We start from the raw sequence: 18927 nt of genomic DNA, 5'->3' as shown, positions 1-18927 counted from the left end.
GAGCAAGATAACTTTTTAACTAGGTAGGGTTTAAAGATTTTGTTCCAAAATAATGATATATAGCATGGCATATTAAAACCTTCTCCTATAAGAAGGAAAAGCTTCTAAAGCTATTGTGATCCAGTAGCTGATATGTTGTGATGTCTGTAATCTTCCTAGCTTCTCAAGAAGGCATCTACAATGCCACCATTACTGCATCTGGACAGGTGGGGAGTGCTTGCTGAGAGGGACCAACTGTCAACACACCAATACCTCTTTTCTGTTGCAGGTTGCATGCAATAGAGGAGTTCTTATGATAGCATTGTATGGAACTCAAGGAGAGGCAGAGGGATGTAATGGAAAGTGTTAGATTTTGAGTCAAGATACATGAATTCAAATCATAGGGTCCATATGATATTGCTGGACTTTAGTTTCCTGTCTCTGAAAAGAAATGATTGAATTAGATCATCCAGTCCTTCTATCTTAAAATTCCATTATCTGTAAAAATAAAATACGATTATAATCCTATTAGAAGACCTGATTCCTATTCCCTCTACTCCTGTTGGTTTTATGTTGACCTTAGGAAAATAATTTTAATCCTGCTTCTCATCTGCTCTTTACTCTTCCATCCTTCTCACCATGATTTATTAGGATTAATGGTAGTTAATATGTGCAGTGGTAGCTAAGATATGCAATATATGTACATCTTTATTGGAAAAAATAGAGGTTTTTATATTTTTCTTTGTTTTCTTCAGGGAGGATGGACAGCTCTTATGTGGGCATGTTATAAAGGCCGTACAGAAGTAGTAGACTTGCTCCTTTCAAAAGGTGCCAATCCAAATGTCACTGGACTGGTAAGCTTTCATTAAAAATCGTTTGTAAAAGTAAACAATTTTCTCTGATGTACCAGAAATTGATTAAAGTTATCTTTTCTGATAAATAAAAGTCAATGTTGATGAAATACTTGTTCCATTTTAAAAAATTCATCACAGCTGCAGAATTGATAGAATGCTAAAGATTATCATGAGCAATAGACAAAATTTTACTGAAAATTTTATTTTTCCAATTATTCCTGATTACTTTTAGCAGTGACCATAAGAGACTAATGTTATTTGTAAGAAATCATTAAAGTAAAATGCTAATATTTTAAATAGTAAGTGATCTCACCAGGCTTAATAACACATATTGACAATCCTCAAGAATGTTATTGCTTGGGCGGCTAGGTGGCACGGTGAAAAGCACCGGTCTTGGAGTCAGGAGTACCTGGGTTCAAATCTGGTCTCAGACACTTAATAATTACCTAGCTGTGTGGCCTTGGGCAAGCCACTTAACCCCATTTGCCTTGCAAACAAAAAAAACACACACACACAAAAAGAATGGCATTGCTTTAATTTAGAAGTTCTGAGCTGGAGTTGAGCTAAAAGTCTCTTGGGTATTCACACTGTCTGGCACCAATATGTTAAACTCCTAGGAGCAGGTGAACACCAGACTGCCTTAGGTGGGCCAAATCAGCCCAGGTTAGAAACAAAACAGGATGAACTTCTGTGCTGAGAAGTAATGGGATTTAACACATAAATAGCCTGGGTGAGATAGACTCAGTTTCAAAAAAAAAAGTAATTTTTGAAGTTTAATTAATTTTTAATTCTCACTGTTTATAAATAGAAGTAAATTTCACTTATTTAGAAATACTCAGAAATTTTAGGTACCATGTCAGATTTTAATGGAATTTAGTACTTCTGTACTATTAATGTTAAGTAAGCTATTTGAAAGATTGATAAAGAAAGTTTTTATATTCTTTTGACTTATACATGCTGAACTAGTTACTCAAATATGGTATATTTGATATGCATAATTCTTTAAGACTGATTGTGGTCTTTAATGCTTCTATTAACAATTCAGACTATTTCTCAGTATGGAAAAGTGTGTTTGTGGGGGATATGCAATATATAGATTGAATTTTTTATTTTTTTGACATTTTGAGTTTTTTTAATAACTTCTTACTAATTATATAAATATTTGGTAAATATAAATGTAAGGCCATTAATATGCAAAATACATAGTTGACTTCTCATACCTCATATTTGCTTTTTGTTGTCAATATTTCAGCAATACAATGTGTATCCAATCATTTGGGCTGCTGGGCGAGGCCATGCAGATATTGTATATCTGTTACTGAAAAATGGAGCTAAAGTCAATTGCACTGATAAGGTAGGTTTTTTTAAGACTATTTCTTTTTTTAAATTTTTTTATTTATTTAAGACAATGGGGTTAAGTGATTTGCCCAGGGTTACACAGCTAGGCAGTTATTAAGTGTCTGAGGCTGGATTTGAACTCAGGTCCTTTTGACTCCAGGGCTGGTGCTCTATCCACTGTGCCTCCTAGCTGGTCCTAAAGGCTACTTCATATATCCCTCTTGGTTTATCAAAGCACTGTATGAATGTCCTGTGCAGGAACAAGCTTTGCTGGAAGAACTTTGTTCCTAATGAACTTCTAGTTGACAGCTCTGAAGAAGTAGTTGCTTAACAGAAAAAATTGATAGAACATAATGCCACCTTATAGAACATAGTGGGATTTTGTATTATCTTTCAGTCAGTTGTTTGATTGTAAAAATTTGGTCTATTATAAAAAAAATATTTGCTAAAGGTTGCCTGTTTCTCTCATAACTTCAGTAAGGATGTTCTTGGCATATATATATATATATATATGTATATATATATATATATATATATATATATATATATATATATTCTTCTAAAAACATTTAAAGTATTAAAAAGCCAGCACTTGTGTTGATAACAACTAATACTCTTCCTTACTTTTGGTTAATACCATTTTGCAAATTTTTTCCAGGCCTATAGTAAACCACTCTCTCGAACCTTCATCGTTCCAACTACTCCATTTACCAAAACTTCAATATTTCCATTTTTTAATTCAGTTCTTTTCCTCTGTCTCCTGTGAGGGAGTATTGAGAATAGTCTTCTTATTAAAGCTAGCCCCTACTTCACTATGTTCTTGATCCTCATTCTTTCCTTAGGGTTTTGTTCATTAACTAAACTATTTCAAAGTATGATTTTAATAAAATTGAATGTAGATTTTTTAATGATTTATACATGTTAATACTTTCAATTTGACTTACAGTATGGAACTACCCCCTTAGTATGGGCTGCTCGAAAGGGCCATTTGGAATGTGTTAAGCACTTACTGCATATGGGAGCAGATGTTGATCAAGAAGGAGCTGTAAGTTGTGTGTGCTTTTGTGTTTCTGTGTGTGTTAAAACTGTAAGAACCATAGGACTTCATATTTTTTATTTATCCGAGGAGGAAAGATGATCAAATTTTGGGCAGTGAAAATAAATAACTGCCTATATATGAAGCTGCTTTCCATATTTAGATAGACAATATGGAAAGCATTTTCTTTTAACGTTAGTCACATATTGGATTGTTTACATGTGGTGTTTTTTAAATTTTTTGCTTTTAGGGATTTAATGTTAACATGAATGGTTTTGTGGGCTAAAGTTAATTTTATTAAGTGGCAAAACTTGAAATTTCTAAATCAAGCAGAAAAATAATCAAATTATTTTCAAATCCATAGTTCATATTACATTAAAAGTCTTTATTAAATATATTAAAATGAATATTAATTTTATACTTGGTAGCATATATTTTTATATTGCCTTTTGAGCAAACAGATCAAAATCAGCTTGGAATCAAAGGTGGAGCTTTTCAGTTTTTTATATTGTTGAGCATATCAACTTACGACTTTCAATCATTCATTAATGACAAATATTATGCTACATGATACTTTTGTGATATTGAAGAGAAATAAGATAATTTTAATTTTCCCTTGAATAATTTTAATTGGAGAATATGTTTCATAAATAGTATATGACAGCATATAATGAAAAGCTAAAAATATTTCTAAAGGTATAGTGCTTTAGGAATTTACAGAAAAGATGACCACTATTTCTTATTGCTAAAAGATGATTACTGCCTGATTCTTTGAACTAGTGTTAGCTTGTTGAAGGTCAGCTTTCTACCTATCCCAAATGAGAATAAAGTTTTCTAGGAAATATAGCATCATTTCAGGCTATGGCAATAATCATATGTTTGCCCAAGACTTTGGTTACTTAATTCTAAACATTTATCAGATACTTATTTTTATAAGTTACAGTAGAGTTTATTAGATGAATAAATGATTATTTCGCATAACTAGTGATAATATTCTATAGTTGTTAACTGCTGAAATGGAATTCAGGAGACAGCATGATTATTTCAATTCAAGAATGTTATGGAATTTGTTGATTACACTTTCACTTAATATTATGTACTTCTTAATTGATTCTTGAAACTTATTAATAACTCATTTTTATATAATTACAGATTATTATGAAATACTTTCTACAGTTTTATATATGATACAGATTTTAAGGTGCTTTTCTACACAACCCTGTGAGATTCATAATATTTCGACCTTAGTTCAAAATTAACTTTGAGAGATTGAATGACTATTCTTAAGGTCAAATAAGTAGTCCAAAGAGATCACAAATCCTCATGTGAGGATTGTGTGATTTGAGGGAGAGAAATTAAAAATCCTTAGAAAGAACTTTTTTTTTTAAGTCAAAACTTAAGTGAACTCCTTATAGAAATAATAGTGTTTAGGAATGAGTCTTTTATAATACAAAAATAGTGTATTGTCATGACCTGAAATAGAGTCCCATTGCAGGAAAAAGGAGAGCTGCTAAAACATATTGACTGAAATGATTTTTAAATTAACATGAAAGATAAAATGTATTTTATTTCTTGAAATTGGTTTATAACTATTACCAGACTGATATTCCTATAGTTTTTTCTCTTAATATATTTTGTAAAAAACATTATGGTAGTAATTTGAACAGAGTAATTTACTTTTTGTTTTTATTTTGAGCATATTGTTATATTTATATATGTCGGATCTTGATTTAATAGAACAGTTTTATTCTTGTTTAAAACTTGATTGTTTTATAAGTAAGTTTCTTTATTAAATATTAACTCTTGAAACACATGAATATGAAGAGGTAATGAACCTGCTAATGAATCTTTAAAATCTGAACATTTTATTTCTTTATAATTAGTAGATAAATTGCAATACCTGCATAAATGAGATCATAAAGCCATTGAAATATCATTAGTATTTCTTTGGTTTATTATTTCCTTGAACACTTTAACACTAAGGGACTTTCACCAAGTATATCATATTTTGGGGGAAGGACAGTCTTAGAAATATAGGGACTTCAGTATGCACTAATTTCTCTCTCTTTTTTTTAAAGAATTCAATGACTGCCCTTATTGTAGCAGTTAAGGGTGGCTATACCCAGTCAGTAAAGGAAATATTGAAAAGGAATCCAAATGTGAATTTAACAGATAAAGACGGAAATACAGCTTTGATGATTGCATCAAAGGAGGGACACATTGAAATTGTACAGGATTTACTTGATGCTGGAACATATGTGAATATTCCTGATAGGGTAAGTGATGTGGTCATGAAAATTTCCTTCCTAAGAGGAATAAATACTTAACCAAGGATGTTGATTAGAGATTGTCTTTTATCCTTGTGTTATTTATTCCTGGGTTCTTAAATGCTTAGTATTTTTTTTGCCATCAGTTTCTTTTAATTCATTTCAATTCATCAAGAACTCTTTAAGTTTCTGTTATGTACCAAACGCTGTATTAGGTCCTGAGGTTGTAAAGACAAGAAAGAGGCAAGTCCTTTTCTTTGAGGAACATACATTCTATCTATACAAAGAACATGTATGTAGAAAATGCAAATTTCTTGCTTTTTCTTTATTAGCCAAACTTAATTTCTTTAGATAGAGAACTCTCTAGGGGAGAAATACCTTTTTTTATTTTTTAATTTTCTTAATTTAAATATAGAAGGGGAAATTTTGGTTTTTAAGGAGTGGTCTAGATGCCAAAGAGTATATAAGTCACTTGCCCTGGGTCACAGTTTATATATATCTAAGGTGAATCTTAATTTATTTATTTTATTATATAAATATTTTATTTGTTTTCCAATTACTTACAATAGTAGTTTCTACCAATGATGGGGTTTTTTTGGTAAGGTTTTGAATTTTACAATTCCCCCCCTTACCTCCCCCTTCCCCTCCCCCCACAGAAGGCAGTCTGATAATCTTTATATTGTTTCTAAATCCTGTGTTGATCAAAATTGAATGTGGTGAGAGAAAAATACATATCCTTGAGAAAGAAATAAAATATTGGAGATAGCAACTTATGGAGTATATAACAACTTTTTAAAAAAATTGAAGGTAATAATCTTTAGTCTTTAAACTCCACATTTCTTTCTCTGGATACAGATGGTATTCCCCATCACAGATACCTTAAATTTGTCCCTGATTATTGCACTGATGAAATGAGCAAGTCCATCAAAGTTGATCATCACCCCATGTTGTTAGAGTATACAATGTTCTTCTCGTTCTGTTCATCTCACTCAGCATCAGTTCATGCAAGTCTTTCCAGACTTCTCTGAATTTCCATCCCTCCTGGTTCCTAATAGAACAATAGTGTTCCATGACATACCACAATTTGTTCAGCCATTCCCCAACTGATGGACATACCCTTGATTTCCAATTCTTTGTCACCACAAACAGAGCTGCTATAAATAATTTTGTACAAGTGATGTTTTTAACCCTTTTCATGATCTCTTCAGGGTACAGACCCAGTAGTGCTGGATAAAAGGGTGTGCACAGTTTTACTGCCCTTTGGACATAATTCCAAACTGCTCTCCAGAAGATTGGATGAATTCACAGCTCCAGCAACAGTGCATTGGTGTCCCAGATTTCCCACATCCCTTCCAATATTGATCATTATCCTTTCTGGTCATATTGTCTAATCTGAGAGATGTGAGGTGACACTCAGAAATACTTTAATTTGCATTTCTCTAATCAGTAATGATTTAGAACAATTTTTCTTATGACTATAAATAGCTTTTATTTCTTCATCTGTAAATTGCCCTTGCATATCCTTTGACCCTTTGTCAATTGTGAAATGGCTTGTTTTTATAAATTTCTCTATATATTTTAGAAATGAGTACTTTGTCATAGTTGTAAAAATTGTTTCCCAAATTCTTACATTTCTTTTGATCTTGTATGTGGTTTTGTTTGTGCAGAAGCTTTTTAATTTAATGTAATCAGAATTATTCAGTATGTTTTTCATGATATTCTTTCTCTTTCTTGGTCATACACTGCTCCCCTTTCCATAGTTCTGATAGTTAAACTATTCCTTGATCTCCTAGTTTGCTTTTATATTTCTTTTATGTCTAAATCCTGCACCCATTTTGATCTTATTTTGGTATCAGATATGAGATGTTGGTCTAATTCAAGTTTCTGCTAGTAATTCCCAGTAATTTTTATTGAAGAGTGAGTTCTTATCCCAGAAGCTGGACTTTTTTGGGTTTATCAAACAGCAGTTACTTATAATCTTTTCCTGCTGTCTCTTTTGTACCTATTCTATTCCACTGATCCACCACTCTATTTCTTAGCCAGTATCAGATAGTTTAGATCTGGTAAGACTAAGCCACCTTCTTTTGCAATTTTTTTCATTAAATTCCTTGATATTCTTGACTTTATTTCTTTATATGAATTTAGTTACAATTTTTTCTAGCTCACTAAGGTAATTTTTTGGAAGTTTGATTCTTATGGCACTAAATTGTTTAATTTAGGTAGAATCGTCATTTTTATTATATTAGCTCAGTCTATTCCTGAGCAGTTGATATTTGCCTAGTTATTTAGAACTGATTTTATTTGTGTGGAAAGTGTTTTATAGTTGTTTTCATAGAGTTTCTGAGTCTGCCTTGGCAGGTAGAATCTTCTTAATTTTAAAATGAGATATCTACTACCATGATTCATCTCTCCACACAATATTTCTACATAGTCATTGAAAAATGCACTTTATGCCATGGTTGTGTGATTCTGTTACTTTAAAGAACTCATGTAATATTAGTATGTAATTGTTCTTTTCTTGCTCACTTTGTATTGCTACAGACATCAGCAATTTAAGATTGATTACTCTCAATCTAATAGATTAGTTTAAGTGCCCTAAATAAGAGTACTTATTAGTATGTTAAAAGTTTATTTAATAGACTTAATCAGTACGAGGTAAGAGCAAAAATAATGTTAAAAAATCTTTCATTTTTTCAAGTTGAATATTATTTTCCACTTACAGGTTTCTGATTTGAATAGTTGTCTTCAATTCATCCATCAGCTTTATCAGTAACTTGTGTTCCACACCTCTAGATGTATATTTTGGGGGGGGGGGGTGGAGGGGACAAATTTGAACTTTTGTTTTTAAAAGCGAGGTCTATATGTCATGGAGTGCCCAGGTAGAAGGGGGTGCTGCTAATTCAAAGGCTCCTGACCACAGCAAGTGCTTCTTTCTTCATTAACTTTTCTTTGAGCACTGAATTAAGTGGAGGACATCCTGCTCTATCATTTTCTGTAGGAGAATTGGCCTTCATTTTTGACCTCTCAGGATTTTAGAGACCTCTCTTCAAATGTCTATTACCACTGAGTGCCATAGGACTAAATTTAGAGGTGCTTTTACCAAGATCTTAGCTCCCTTTGTTGGAGGAACTACTTTCCCTATCTTACTTTTCCAGACAAATGTAAGTAACAGTATGTCACTTTTAACTGTCTCATGCCAAGATTTTAGATCTAGAACCATTCAAACTAGCCAAAAGTCAAGTGTATATCATTGTTCTGGATATCTTCTGGGATATCTTTGAGAGGAATTAAAGGAACTGGAATTGTTTTTGAGCCCTTGGGGACTAAGTCTTTAGGTATTTATTGACCTAGACACTGATATCTTATTCTAATTTAATTCCTTTTTTTCTGGTATTAGAGAAAATATCACCTTCTGACCTAATAATGCCAACTTCTTTCAGTGAAAGATCTTAGCTTGTTACTTTCTCTACCCCCACTTCATCCTATCTAATTTCCCTGATTTCAGTATTGCCAGCTTCTGAGAGAAAACCCTTCTTCTATTCACTCCTTGTTTTTTCACTTCCATTCACTCCAGATGTTTTTTTGTTTTCAGTCTTTGTCCTCCTCTAACTTTCCCTTCCATTATGTCTATCTTCTCTACTCCTAGTACTGTCATTTAAAAATTCTCCTTTATTCTAAATTTCTTACTCTTACATTCTTCTCATCTTCAGGCTTTAATGGATATTTGCGTTCCTTTATAAAGCAATACATCTCTGTTCTTCCACTACAGTTTGGTACCTTCCTTTTTAAGTTCCTGACACATTGGACCAGGAGAAAGAGAAACCATACTTTTTCCTCATTACCACTTCCTGATCATGCACTTGCACTGTCATTCAGCAACTGCTCCCTCTGCTCTGATACCTAGTGAAGATTCTTGTTGAAGTCTGGCAGCTTCCAGAAGTTTTTCTTTTCTCGAGGACTCTTTTCCTGCTTCTGACTAATTTATCTTAGCCATCCACAGGAATTTAGGTTTTAGGTTTTGCCATCATCCATTACAAGGTTTCATGTACTAGGTTTCACTTGGATTCTGAAATTCTTTTCTTTGACCACAACTTATCTTGTCAGTGCTCTGTCAGCCTTATTTTTCTTAAACAGTCTTACCACATTAATTAAGCCTTTTCAGCTGTCTTTTCCTTTTCTCCCAAAAACCTTCAATCTGGCCTAACTTTGTTCTTTTCATAGTCTGGATCTCATTGTGGATCATTTTAGTTGACATTTTTGCTTCCCCAAAAATGCTACATTCATTTGTCTTTGTCCCTCAAAGCTCTACCTTGAGCTATCCATGCCATTCTCATTCTCATTTCTTCTTTTAGCAGTATCTAGTGAAGCATATAGTCTCCTTTATTTAAATGTTTGAAATAAAATAAACAGAATGATTATATTATTAAAATAAAGTTGTCAAAAAAATTTTAAAACTCTTCAAGTTCATGGATCCTGGATTAAGAACTTCTGTACTATCATGTTGTTGAACATTGCTGGAAAAAGTCACATATGTCCTCAAACTGTGTCTATTACGAATTTATGTTACCATATCTCAGCTGGACCCTTATTTTCTTCTTTTAGTCTTTTTCCTGATTGGGTTCATATGTGGGGTCATATACCCCACAGTAGCTGTAATAAGCTTTCTTTGTCCTCAGGCCTCTGTACTGTCCCTACCTCCTCCTTTAAAATAGAGAAACCCTTCCTCTGCTAAGAAAAAGTCTAAATTGAGATCATCTCCCTCTTTTCTTCTTTTGCAAACCTTGAAGACTTCAACATTACTCATTTTTCTTTTTTCTGTGGTCTTTTATGAAGAGGTTACTCCTCAGAGTTAATCCTTCTTGTGCCTTTGGCATTATCCTCTCTTATCTCTTTTGGTCATTCTCTTTCTTTGATCTTAATTCTCCCCCCCCCCCTTATTTATAGATTCTTTCCTTGTGCTTGGTGTTGGGGATATAGTCAAGAATACTTGAGTTTTAATTCCAACTCAGATGCATTTAAATCTCTCTGATCCTTAGTTTTCTCATCAGTTTAAAAAAAAGAGATAAGAGCACAATCACATAGAGTCATTATGAGAAGCATTTGAGATAATTAATGTATGTGATATACTTTGTAAACCTTAAAGACACTATAAATATGAGCTGTTGTTGTGACACTATGCACACAATCTCTTCCATAATAAATGGAATAAAACATGCTCTTGACCTTTCTGTTTCTTCACGCCATTATCTTTTAGTACTTCTGCTCTTACAATCATATTACCACAAAAAGTCATCAGCAGTCATTGCTTCCATTTCTTTACTTCTACTTATTTTACTAGCCCTGTTTTCTAGTTTCTGACCCTGCCTCTGAACAGAAACTCCTCTCCAGGATTGCCATGGACAGCATAAGAGCTTAATGTTTCTCTTCTCCTCCCCACCAGGTCTCATCCTATTTGACCTTTCTTCAGTTTGGCTACTCTGATATAATTAAGGTTAAGATCCCTGAACTTCTGTAACAGCCTTCTAATTGACCTCTTTGCTGCCAATCCTTGTCTTCTCCAATCCATTTTTATTTAGCTTCCAAGTAACATTCTTAAATCATAGGTCTCATCATGATACTACAAAAATCTTTAAAGACTTTTTGCCCAAAGGTGCACAGGAGTTCTTAACCTGGAGTCTGTCTGAAAGCTTGTTTTAAAAAATATTGTGATACATTTTTCAATTTTCTTTGGGTAATGTGTATTTTTTAGTCTTGGGCATTTAAAAACATTTGAGAAGAGGTTCTTAGGTTTTACCATATTACTTAAAGGGGTCCATGATATAAAAATAGTTTTTTAAAAAACCCCAAACCTAAACATTTTTCTAGGATAAAATAGTGGGTAAATTTTCTTAGCCTGGAATTTAAAACCTTAGGACTCCTTTGTAACTTTCCATTGTCAGGAGCCTGGGACCCTTGAATAGGCTGTCTTGCCCTTGATCACTTAGCAAATATATATCAGGGGCAGGTCTTGAACCTTGGTCTTCCTGACTCTAAGACCAAGTTCACATCTATTATGCCATGTTATCCTCTACCCTTAGAGATTAGATAACCAAAATTATTAGAATTGTATATCAGATAAAAATAAGTAGATGTTTTGTAGACAATTTAATAACTCCTGTGAATGAGGTACATAAACCTCAGTACCTGGACTTTGTGAATCCTTCCCCTTTTGACTATTCAGATGGCTCTTCTGGCTGTTTTTTCTTCTGATTCTTGACAGTTCTGGTCAGTTGGAGTTGTTATGTTGAAGTCCAGATAGGTGATGTATTGTTTTGGTTTTAGTACAAAGGCGCTATGGGGAACTTAAAGGAAGTTTTTTGTGAGTTTTTGTCTCTATTCTCTTCTAGGAATTATATAACATATTGTTATAAAAACCAATACCATTTGGCATTAAAACACTTTTTTGAATCTACATGGGATCTCAGTGGACAGTTCTTTCAACATTGAGTCAATATTGCCCTGAAATCACTGCTATCTAAATTTATACAAAACTAATTTATAAACCAGAAAATGAACTTATTAATTTTCAGGAGGGTTATTTCTGCTCCAAAATTCAAACATTTATTTCTATTTTTCAGGATGTTTATTCTCTTCTTAGTGCTAGAATAGTTAGGAGAACAAATTTAATGATCAGACATTACATTTTGAAAATAATTATGGGGACAAAGGGAGTTGGATAACCATATATATATATGGAGTATTTTCATCAGAATGTGTGGCAGCCTTCTAAGAAGTTACTCTTCTGCATTATATGATCATGGGGAGGGAAAGGGAACAGACATTACCCCTTGAGATGTGCTGAAAGAGTGTTAATGTATAATTTTTCTAGATTTCACAGTGACCATTACCTTTCTTTTTGATCTTATCACTGAATTATTATTCCAGCATATTTTTAAATAATGCTGTAATTCCCAACAGTATGTTATGTTATGACAACTATATCTATAATGATAGTTTTCCTTTCCCTAATGTTATACTCTGAGGCTTCATTGGTGCATAAGCAAGCACTCTGTAGTTTCAGCAAGATAACAGACTTTAGCATGTTCTTCCGAAGTGAAAAGGCTTGGGATGAATGTTATCCTAGAACCAGCCTTGTTAAGCTTATAAGAAGGTTGTTGTCCACCAGGTGCTCAGCTTTTCATTATGGCATGTCACAAAACTCTCTCCAAGGACATAGAGAAATTTCATTGTCAGAGTCTACATTTGCAGAGGTAGTTAGTCCCAACATATTTCTAAATCTTTTGAAATGCTAAAGATATATATATATATATATATATATATATATATACACATACATACTTTGATTCACATCAGTTAAGAAATTATGTTTTACTAAATTTCAAATCTTTCTTTTCTTATCATCAGTTCTTTGTTTTTTCAGAGTGGGGACACTGTGCTCATTGGTGCTGTCAGGGGTAGTCATGTTGAAATTGTTCGAGCCCTTCTACAGAAATATGCTGACATAGATATTAGAGGACATGTAAGTACATTATTTTTAGTTGGAATATAAATTTCTGAATTAGTTGAATTATACATTTCTAAAAAACAGCATTTTAACTTTTATTATTCTAAAATTCCTTTGGAAAAAAATCCTGTGCATCAGGGATAGGAGTAAGGTTTGGACTTGTGATTTCATTCAGGGAATTCTCTGCCATTGTAATTTACAGAGAGTTGACCATTATTGAGGGTCACACAACCAGCATGAATCAGAGGCAGGGTTTGAGCCCAAGTCTTCCTAGCTTTAACCCCAGCTCTCTATCTACTTCTTCATGCTGTATGAAGTAGGATTACTTTTCTTAGCTTGTAGAATTTTTTCTTAGGATAAAAAGCAGAATTTATCAGCTTCTCATTTTAATTTATATATTTCATAGCATATGCCTCTCCAAAAGTTATAATGAACATCCATATTAAGAAAGAAAAAGACAGAGCATATGTACAAAATGTTTATCTGAATGACCCTTATTAGAGAATATTCTTTATGGCTCAGGCTGAAAGACTGAAAGTGCTGCAAAGTTTGAAAGTTGAATCATGAGGAAGGTAGCAGCTGAAGAGATGGTTTGCAGCTTTCCTTATTTAGGAAATATTCTATATCTGATATTTGTCAATGATATTTTGTCAGTTTACTTCGTGGCCATTTAGTGGTGGGAAAAAAAGATGTTTATATTAACTATTAATCATGTTGGCAGTTCTAAACTTTGGGATCATTGAGAATTGTAATTTTATTTTAAGTGGGATCATAATGCTCTTTTAAGAGTTGCTTAATAAGGGAGTGAGAAAATCTTTTATCTTTGATCCCAGGTGCTATGGCATTTTTTTTTGGTCCCAAATGCTTATGAAGTATGAAATTTTGAAAATTGAGGGGCAGTCTTAGTTTTGTTGTAGAAGGCAAAAATAAGGGGATCAATTAAATATGCTAATGCATGTGAATAAAAATGGGTGTGATTATCTCAAAGGCATTTTCTCTCTCTTTAATTTGGTAATTTATTAACCAGGAGAATTTCTTCAGGATGTCTTCTCATATGAAAGGGTAAAGGCTCTGGGATAGAAGGGAAAGCTTACAGCTTTCTCTTAGGACTTTATATTTGAATGGTATCTTAGATTCTGAAAAAAAAAAAGGATCCAGGAAAATTTCTGGAGGGGAAAAAAATGAATGCACCAATGATTTTAATTTTATGGAAAAACTACCATATCTCAATGTATAAATATATATAAGCATTTGTATATTTTCTAAAAAGCAATCTACAGTTACCAAGGAAAGATGGCACTTGGGAGTTACAAAAATAGTGAATATTTTGTTAAGGGTTACAGTGGTCAGAAACCAACATTATGAAATGAATTATGGCAGTCATACTATATCCGAGCCTACTGCATAGTGCCATGTTATATTTTTTATTCTAATATGTCTCAAAAAGACTCATAAAGATTTAGTATTTTATCTCCATTCATCTGGGTAGAAATAGATTTGGCTTAGCTGTTCTTTCATAGTAGTGTCACTGAACATACCTCCACAGCACCTCTTTTAAACTTTGACTTCTTCACCCCAACCCTTTCTCACTGAACAAGTAACTTTTCCTTCTATTGTGTTGAAAAAATTAAGGCCCTAATTTTTCAGCACATTAATATTGCTTTATATCTTCACCTACTATTTGCTCTAGACCAGAGAATCAGCTTGCCCTTCTCTTTGCTTATTCCAACCACTACAATTGTCCCTGTTCTATCTCTTTTAGGAGCTTAATTGTAGCAATCATTTTGTCTTTTACCTTTAGTTTCTCATTATCACTTAACTCCTTTTCTGTTGCCTACAAACATGCTCATATATCCCCTGTTCCCATAAAACCTATATTTGACCTTTCCAAACCCTCAAACTTTTGTCTTATATTTTACTTTTTCCTCCCTGACTTCTCTCCATTAGTTCCCTCCGTTTCTTATCATTCTTTATTAATTCTAACTCCACAACCACTGTACTGCAACTAAGAGATCTCTTAATCCAGATAGTCAACAAGCATTTAAAAGTTCACTATGTATTGTGCTCAGTGATGAGAATACAAAGAAAGGCCACCTCCCCAAAACAAACCAAAAGCCCAAAAAACCCAACTCATTTCCTACCCTGAAGGAACATACAGGTGTAGATAATATGAGAAATACAAGGTAAATTGCAGAGTTGGTAGAAAGTAATCTTAGAGACGAAAGCACCAGCAACTATAGGGACCAGGTTAAGCCTACTGCTTAAGGTGGGATTTGAGTGGACTCTTACAGGTAAAGAGAAAGAGATGGAGTATGTAGGCAAGGGAGATAGCTAGCACAAAATTACAGAGATGCCAGACTAAACATTTGCATTAGGAACAGTAAACAGACCTGTATAGCTGATGAAAATGTTAGAAGACTAGAAAGTAGGAAAGAAGGAGTCAGTTTATGAGGAACTTTAATTGTAAAGTAGAGAAATATCTATTTGATTCTGGAGGTGTCAGGGAACTCCTGAAACTCTCATTCAGCTGCTAAACTTATATTATGCTATTGTTGCCCCATGTTCTATTTTTCCATTGTGTAGAATCACTAATTTAATCCAGGAATGCAGGTGTAACAAGAAAATAGAGATTTATTAAAAGAAGTTACAACACAAAAGAAAGTAAGAGGAAAGTTAAGAAGAGATTAAAGAAGCTACGAGGATTGCTAATTAATCTTGACAGGCCAGCTGCCAGACTCAGGAGAAGTCTGGGAAAAAGAGAGAGAGGGAGAGAGAAGGGCAGGCAGCCATGGAGGTTGGTTTAACACAGGGCCCATGGAGCTCCACTTGGATTAAGGAAGAGCCTGAGAAAGCCCCAGCCTTCTGGCAAGAGAGCTAGCACTTTTCCTGTTACCCTCTATGGTAGGTAGTGCTTGGGGAGTGGTCTTACATCTTGGACCAGGTATCCCTTAATGGCAAGCATGTACTGTCCTTTTGTCCCAAGATGGCACCAGTGGTCATGGCACAGTTAAGTAAAAGGGGACAAGATGCAACAGTGTCCGGGGGAGGCAGGATCTCAAGAACTGGGGAACCTCCACCCATTTAACAAGATTCAACAGCATCTAAGATCAGAGATTTTGCTTCTACTACATTCATAATTCTCTATAATCATTTTCCTGCATCACTTTGAAGAGAAAATTGGCAGCACAATGGAAAAATTGAAGTGGGAAGAGACTTGACGACAGAAGAACAATTAAAAGGTTATTCTAGTAGTTTAAATGACAAGTGTTAAGGACCTGAGCTAGGTTTGTCATTCTATTATGGGAGAGAAAGGGACATATATGAAAGGCCTTATGATAGTAGTAATGATAAGAATTGACCATGATTTGGCCATGTGGAGTGAGTGAAAATGGAGAGTGTCAGAATGGCACTAAAGTCATAAATCTGGGTGAGTGAGAGGATGGTGGTGCCCTTAGCAGCAGTAGTAAGGAAGTTTGGAAGTGGGGATCTTGGGGGCAAGATAGTGAGTTGTCTTTTGAATATGTTGAGTTTGAGATGTCCAGTGTATATCAGTTTTGATGTCCAAGAGGAAGCCTTATATGTACCTTAGCAGAGACACTAAGGCTGTATATGTGGATGTAGAAATCATCTAAATATTGATATTTGAATCCTTTGGAGCTGATGTTTTCATTAAGATAGTAGTGGAGTATAAAGAGAGGTTAGGATGTACCAGTTGTTGAATAGGATTTGCATTTACCTTCATAGTTCCATCCATCTACAACTTAAGATGATAGATCTAAGAGGAAAGACCATATTGATGATTAGACCATCAAGAGACATATTGGGATGTACCATGTTGTTGTATGAAGTTAGAAAATGATGAGATACCATTGTAGTTCTGGCCATCTCAATTATAAATAGGGGTTTGAGATGTAAAGTTGTATTGATGATTACCCTATTGAGAGACAGGTTAGGATGTACCAGGTTGTCTAATAAGGTTCTAAGACAACCAAAAATTGTCATAGATCACAACATCACAACTCAATGTGTTGTGATGTTTCACTGATCATTTAAGCAAGAGATTCTTGCAGTAGCCAGACCATCTCCAGTTGTTCTTTTTCCTAAAAATCAGACCCAGAGATGATTGATTCTGCTATAAGAAAGAGAGAAGGATGACTTGCATAGCATATTCCTCACTGTAATAAGCATAATTGTGCAACTCAAGCCTCCAGTCATTGCGTTGGTTGGTGTGGTATTGGTTTGTTGAAGGACTCATAGTATAAAGAGAAAGAATTCTTAAGCCAGGTATCATCCACAGTTAGAGGGTGTGGTCTGGATGAAATACCAACCAGGGACAGATAGGAAAAGAACTAGGAGAGAGCAGTGTCACAAAGAGCTTAGGGAGGAGAGCAGGAGTAGCAGGCCAGTAGAGTCAAATACTACAGTAAGGTCAGGGAAGATTGGGATTGAATATAGACCATTAAATCAATTAGTAATTGCTCAGTCATCATTTATTAAGCACGTATTATGTGCCAAGCATTGTGCTAATGCTTAAGCTTTGGATTTGTCAATTAAGAGATTTTTAGTTACTTTGGAGAGAGTTGCAGTTAAATAATACTTTTAAAAACTAGCTCACAGAAGGTTTAGAAGAGAGTGCAAAGAGAAATTGTGGAGATACTGTTGACAGACTTTTTTCTCGAAGAGTATAGCCACCAAAAGGGGGAGAGATATAGGATGATAAGTGGTGGGATTAGGTATATCAAGTGAGGGATTTTTAAGGATGGGGAAGTCATGAGCATAATTGTAGGCAATAGAAAAACAACTAGTAGATTAGGAAAGATGTAAAATGAGGAACGGTGGAGAAGGGAGTTGGGGACATTTTTCTGGAGAAAATAGGATGGAGATAGGCCAGTACTTAAGAGCTGTATGACTATGGATCAACTAATTACTTAACCTCTCTTTGCCTGAGTTTTCTTGTCTGTAAAATGACAATGCTAGTACCTGTCTTAAAGGATTGTTATTAAGTTCAAATAAAATGATATATGCAGTACATACCTTAAAATAAGTAGTCATTTCTGCCTTGAATGCTATCAATGATATTTTACATTTCCCATAATACCATTTTTATATTATGTTTTGTATTAAAATGTCTTCTTATTTTATAGGATAATAAAACTGCTTTGTATTGGGCTGTAGAGAAAGGCAATGCAGCAATGGTGAGAGATATCCTACAATGTAATCCGGATACTGAAATATACTCAAAGGTTTGTGTTTAGCTTAATAACAATTCAAATAGAGTATTTAGTTGCATTTGTCTCATGATATTTTTAAAAGTTCATTTTTAAAATAGATTTCTCTTATAATTATCTTCAGTCAACTACTTTTCTAGGGAAGAGTTCTAATTTGTCTACAATAAATTATGGTTAATACCATGGGAGCATGTGGTTAAGAATTGTATAGAATGAGAAGACATAGATGGGATTGGCATTATAAGGGAGAATGCCCCCAACAATATAGATATAGTTATATTTGAATGTTGGAAAGTACCTTTGTGAAAAATATTCAAGTTAGAATACAGTCTTGGTCTGCAATATTTTTCAAATTTGTATTTCATTGTATCTACTCTATAATTTTCAATAATATTAATACCATACATTATTTTATGATGTAATGCAATAACTCTTATCATATTAGAATAATATGTTAATGTGATAATGTCATATTATAAGAATATATAATAACAATAATTATATAATATAATAAAAAATAATATTGATTTCATACAGCTTTCATAAAGGATAGCTTATTTTAAGGCAAATTTTTAGCATGAGAGAGACCATCTTAAATTGAACTTTGTTAACAAGTTGTACGTCCTAGTTTTAGTATTTGTAAATTCTTTAAATTCATAATACTTGAATATGATTTGTTTTTAAAGATACAATTGATTAAGTTTTTAGTTTAGTAAACATA

At 33.6% G+C, this 18927-nt stretch overlaps 1 protein-coding gene across 10 annotated transcripts in view; it reads left to right on the top strand.

The window, feature by feature from the left end:
* The window catches only part of KIDINS220 (kinase D interacting substrate 220), a 161420-nt gene that overhangs the window by 37735 nt on the left and 104758 nt on the right, over positions 1-18927 (top strand). For all 10 annotated transcript variants that reach the window (XM_074209621.1, XM_074209620.1, XM_074209619.1 and 7 more), the window contains exons 5-10: positions 735-833; positions 2086-2187; positions 3118-3216; positions 5286-5483; positions 12895-12993; positions 18123-18221. In XM_074209621.1, the coding sequence (XP_074065722.1) occupies positions 735-833; positions 2086-2187; positions 3118-3216; positions 5286-5483; positions 12895-12993; positions 18123-18221 (696 nt within the window). The remainder of the gene's footprint in view (positions 1-734; positions 834-2085; positions 2188-3117; positions 3217-5285; positions 5484-12894; positions 12994-18122; positions 18222-18927) is intronic.

The sequence above is a fragment of the Macrotis lagotis genome, chromosome 1 (assembly GCF_037893015.1).
Source record: "Macrotis lagotis isolate mMagLag1 chromosome 1, bilby.v1.9.chrom.fasta, whole genome shotgun sequence".
Classification (NCBI taxonomy): Eukaryota; Metazoa; Chordata; class Mammalia; order Peramelemorphia; family Peramelidae; genus Macrotis; species Macrotis lagotis.
The sequence above is the reverse complement of the archived record's forward strand: the minus strand, read 5'-3'. Positions and strand labels throughout refer to the sequence as shown.